The sequence below is a fragment of the Leptosomus discolor genome, chromosome Z (genome assembly GCF_034619465.1).
Source record: "Leptosomus discolor isolate bLepDis1 chromosome Z, bLepDis1.hap2, whole genome shotgun sequence".
Classification (NCBI taxonomy): domain Eukaryota; kingdom Metazoa; phylum Chordata; class Aves; order Leptosomiformes; family Leptosomidae; genus Leptosomus; species Leptosomus discolor.
In genome coordinates, this window is record NC_141419.1 from 13,270,349 (window position 1) to 13,275,576 (window position 5,228).

The 5,228-nt window shown below is 44.8% G+C and overlaps 1 protein-coding gene and 2 non-coding genes across 3 annotated transcripts; all 3 read right to left on the reverse strand.

The window, feature by feature from the left end:
• Positions 1-884: 884 nt before the first annotated feature.
• COX7C (cytochrome c oxidase subunit 7C) lies at positions 885-3,691 on the reverse strand. Its single transcript, XM_086479889.1, has 3 exons — positions 3,549-3,691; positions 2,281-2,426; positions 885-986 (listed from the first exon to the last, which is right to left on the reverse strand). The coding sequence occupies exons 1-2, from the start codon at positions 3,621-3,623 to the stop codon at positions 2,310-2,312; spliced, it is 192 nt and encodes a 63-aa protein (XP_086336015.1). The 5' UTR covers positions 3,624-3,691; the 3' UTR covers positions 885-986; positions 2,281-2,309.
• LOC147413223 (small nucleolar RNA Z39) lies at positions 1,638-1,699 on the reverse strand. Its single transcript, XR_015184089.1, has one exon. It is a non-coding gene; the product is annotated as a small nucleolar RNA Z39 (small nucleolar RNA).
• Positions 2,845-2,907, reverse strand: LOC147413224 (small nucleolar RNA Z39). Its single transcript, XR_015184087.1, has one exon. It is a non-coding gene; the product is annotated as a small nucleolar RNA Z39 (small nucleolar RNA).
• Positions 3,692-5,228: the final 1,537 nt, after the last annotated feature.

Genomic DNA, 5,228 nt, shown 5'->3' on the forward strand with positions numbered 1-5,228 from the left:
GAAGTCCTCACTGAAGGAAAAAAACAATACTTACCACAGCATTATTTGCAAGGGTGAAGTAACCATGACAGGATTATACTAGTGTTTTTCATACTGTGTCTTTAGCCAGTGAGGTGGTCACAATAGAAGTGGATGTGAAAATTACTTTCTACTCATGCTGTCAACAGGGCCACTAACTTAAACAGCTGACTGTCATATTTGAGTTGGTAGAAGTAGCCTGACAGCATTCCTCACAGCTCCTACATTACCCTCAATTACACAGGCCCTGACCCTGTGCAAATACTACAGCTACAAACACAAAGCTATCAGTTCTTTCCAAACAGCTGCAAATTTGCAGCAATATGAGTTTTGGTACGTTATATAACATCACCAAAATATTTTCTGGTCAAGCTGTTATTGCTGCTGTACTTTTTTCCAGGCCCCCTCATCTGAGCCTTAAGCCTAATGAAATCTGCAGGGCAAGACAGATGTTCCTGCTCAGAGAAACAGCAATGCAGCACACTACAGAAACCCAGTAACAGCAGCACTTTAGCTCAGTGTGGAAGCAAAGCCAAATAAAGTGTTCTCAACTGACCAACCCAAAATACGGAAGATAAAAATTCTGCAGAATGGATTATGGTGACAGAATACCCGCTGTGAGGCTCACTGGTTATAATCTATCCCAGGTCATTGTTCAGTGAGTAGTCTGAAGAGCTCAGTAAAGCTAAATATCTATTCAGCTAAAACGAGTTTTGAAATGCAATTTTTCCAACCCTCTGTTTTTATATCTAAAGATATCTAGTGTTTAATTTAATGCAAATACACTGGAACTTGAAGGGGGTTCTCAGCATACACCAGTTGTCAAAAGCACTTCAGGAGTTTCACAAAATACACAGGCCAAGACCTTCAGATTTAAGATTTTATTTAGAGACACTGAGCGTGGTACACAATTGCAGCTATACTCTTTCCCTTGAAAAAATGAAAGATGCTGTGTAGAAGACTCAGCTCTGCAAGGAAAAAAAAAAAATAACAAATTTAATTTAAGGTAACCTTTGAATCTAGAAAAGCCATAAACATGCTTTAACTAGAATTTTGATGGTTTTGCTTCATTGACTGTACGCTTTTGCGGCAGAAGCCTTGACTTACATGAAATCATACAATTCTAAATGCTCAAGTTCAACGCAAGTCTGCTGATTTTTTTTTTTTGTTCTCCTTAGTCTACACAGCCAAAAACATCAGACTGGCAAATGAATTGCATAGACGCCTTCAATTTGTTCCAATTATGAGATTCCAGTGAGCACTGTTATTTCCCTCCAAGAACTACCTGGGTCATTCCACCTCCTCAGAAAGATTTACTGTTTCTCAGATTATAGAACTGATAATACCAGGTATTTCCAAAATGGAATCAGATTAAGATGAATTGAAGTGGCCCTTTAACAGGAAATTACATGCTTGCACAGTCTGAACTATGTCTGAGGCTTCCTTGGTCTGTTAGGATCATCAGCAAGCATCAATTAAAATAGTTTCTGATGTTAATGACCTTATTTTAAGTGGACATCCTGTAAATTGTTAGGAAAGTCGTACGCAGAAGGTGTGATTGTTTTGACGTGGTTGTACTGAAGTTCAAGAAATCTTGTCTTCCTCTGAGTTTTAACTGGCACATCAGAAAGTATTTATGGTATCATAGTTTCTCATACTGTTTTGTTCACACCACATATGCCAGTTATTCCTACAGGCTACATAAAATGTAGCTTTATGTTTCCTCAAAAAAGGTAGACATTGTTTTGGTTACAGTTGTAGAATGGTTTGGGCCGGAAGAGACCTTTAAAGGCCATCCAGTTCCAACCTCCCTGCCATGGGCAGGGACACCTCCCACCAGACCAGGTTGCTCCAAGCCCCACCCAGCCTGGCCTTGAACACTGCCAGGGAGGGGGTAGCCAAGCTTCTCTGGGCAGCCTGTGCCAGTGTCTCATCAAATTACTACTCATTATTATCTTTATTATATTATTATCCAAAATGAAATCAGTAGCACTGTTCTGTCAGTTAGCCCAGCTGGAGACTATAAAGCTGCAGTCAGAGAGGTGTGGCCTTTGGGGAGTCAAAGTTCACAAGTCACTCAGAGCGCAGCAGCCCTGTGAAGCAAACAAACCCATTCACTACTGTGAGTTTAGCCACAATTGCAGACCACAACTCCAAGCACCTGGGCTGTGAAAGGATGAAAATTCTAGTACTGGTTTTAGATGAAAGCTCAGCTTCGACCACAGATTCCACTATGCCATGAAATCTAACAAAATCAGTTACCCAGTTAGCACAATTACAGTCTGTCCTCTTCATTTCTTAAGAAGCTGGTGTCTGACTATTACAAAAGGGGCAACAAATCCACTTCCGAAGAATCCACACATTAGTATGAGTAACCGCCATTTGTTGTCCACAGAAAATGGAAGGTTCTAGAAGAGAAAAACAAATTTTAGTTTTGCAATCAACACAGTAATTACTTCCTCATCATCTTGAAAATGGTGAGAAGCTCTAAGCTCAAACAGGTGGAATCAAACAAAAATATTCAGTCTCAAAACAATTTCCCCTTGTCTCAAGGAAAGAAATACAGTAATTAGAATAATAGGTTGAATGTGACCTCCAGAAGTCATTTTATCCACTCTTCCCCCCTCCCCCCAATTCAAAGCTGGGCCAGTTTGGTAAAGGCCTTGTCAAGCCTACATGTCCCTGAAGATACAGGCCCCACGGCCTCTCTTACACAGCCTGTTTTGATATTTAATTACCTTCATTGTGAAGATTTTCCTCACGTCCATTAGGTATGTAAAATTACTTTTTAGATGTAGGGCTTAAGAGAACATGATAAGCACAAGGTACATCAGAAAGCGTTTACAGTATCATCGTTGCCCCTCATACTGCAATGTTCATCATCTGTACCACTGAAGCAAAAGGCTGCAGGGAAGGACACTGAAATCATTTGCACCACAATTCACTTTTCCGGGACCATAACGGCAGTACCGCGACACCCCAAAGTCTCCCCAACACCAGCTGGAGAACTGGCAACGCGGCAGTCATCACCCTGCTCCTCATAATAGCATCCGGTCCGCTGGCGGCTTAGAAACCGATTGTATGCAAAAAAAAAAAAAAATCCTTCACGGGGACTCATGGAGTGAGAAGCTCACCTTGAGCACGCCCGCGGCAGGACGGGCCTGAGTCTCACCCTGGCGCCTACGGCGAGCCAGGGCAGGTCCGCACTGCGGCTTCAACACCAGCCTTGCAGCCTCTCTCCAGCGACCTCCACTCCGGGCCCTCACCCAGGAGCTGCGCCGGGGCTCGCCCCCGAGCGCGGCCTGCCGCAGGCTGCCAGCGCAGTGCCCTTCAGGGACACGTTTCTCCGCCGCCCAGAGCCATCACCTTCTCCCGCGGCGAGCCGCCACCCTCCCTCCCCCTCCACCTCCCTTGCGGGCCTCCGCACACCCCTCCCCGCGCCGCGCCCCTCCACCGCGCCCCAGCCGCAGGCCCCTTCCTGCGACCTTCAAGCCAGGCCGCAGCGGGAGGAATCCTCCTCCCCACGTTACCTTTCCAGGACCCTCCTCATAGTGGCTCCTGCGGAGGGCGGAGGTGGTAAACCTGCGGACAGCGGTAGCCAGCATGGTACCGACGGGGCAGCCCTGCGAACCTCTCCCCTGCGCGACCTTGCCGCAGCACCGCCGGCGCCTTCCGGGAGCGGGAAGCGGGGGCCGGAAAGGGCGGGAAAAGGCTGCTACCCCGGTGTATGATGGGAGTTGTGGTGCCGCGCCGCGCCGCGCGGTCACGTGGTCACGAGCTGCGGCTTGCGGTTGGGTGCGGTTGGCGCCGCAGAGGTGGGATCATTCCGCCGGTCTCCACCCCCCGCCGCCATTTTGTGCTGCCGCGGCCGTGGGGCGGGCCGGGAAGCGGAGGCGTAACCTACAGGGGCGGTGGGAGAGGTCAGGCGTAAGGAAAGGAAGAGAAAACGATTAGGGCGGTCGGAGTGAAAAGGAGATAACCACCGCTGTGTTACCTCAGGCTGATCTTGCGAATAGGACACGTCAGCGTGTAGAGATCCCGCATCTTGGCTTCTTTATAGGGTGTCAAAGCCGTGTGTCGCTATCCGTGCCTAATCTCTACAGCACTACAGAAACAGAGAACACGGGGCATCGATTGAGCTGAATGCTGTAGTTCTGAAACCTGTGCAGAGTCCAGTGAGTGTGGGCAAGACAAATGGTAAAGATTTATGTGGTGTTGCTAAATTCCATGAGTGTGTGCTGGCGTAGTTTTCTTACAAAGGTACACTTCAAATAAACTTGGACAATGCAAAGAAAAAAACAAGCCACATCACCCTTTGTGTTTCAAAAAGGAGTAAGAAGTCCCATGGAGTTATTAATAAAATTATGATATCTATCTGTTGTCTTACAGTATTTTAAATAAAAACTCTGTACTTCGGTAAAATGAGTTTGATGCTGTCATCTCTTCAGGGAAACAATTTTAAAGCAACCTTTCTTCATAGTTACGTAGTATCTAAGGGAGGATATTTTATGCTCACCGACATAACACCTTAATCAGGGCAGCTTGAAAGAACTGCAAATTTGAACAGTGAAACATAATTACATTTGTTTCTATTTAGAAAATCTGTTTTGGAAAACAGAGTAATTAGGAATAGTAAGGGGTTATTATAGATTGTTTTGAGAGGCGAAGTATTCAAGCAGAAAACAGAAAAGTGACATGAAACAAAGTTGGTTGAATAGTTAAAGTATCAAATGAAAGTGTTCACATGAAGTGGGATTAAGTGCAAAGATTCAGTTAATTTTCATGAAGAATTTATTTTATAAATTGCAAAACAATGTAATAGAAATGAATTTGCACTAGGTGCACTTACAAACACTTTAGAAACAGTTATGGGAGTAACCAGTATATTTGGACTGGACTGCTTTCCTACACTTGAGTTTTAATGTGAGTAAATTAAACTCCCAGGAAAATGCACCAATAATTTTTTTTATACCTTTGAGTTCAGCACTTTCTGAGGCTGGTGGTCAATCTAAATTAGTTTAGATGTGATTTTCTGGGCCATTCTGTTGAGTTTCATGGAATACTGTAAGTGTCGATGCGGAGCTTCTGGACATGGTTTAGTGGGCATGATGGTATTAGGTTGACAGTTGGAATTCATGATCTTAGAGATCTCTTCCAACCTAATTATTCTATAATTCTTGAATTGTTCTAGATTCAGAGTATAAATTAGC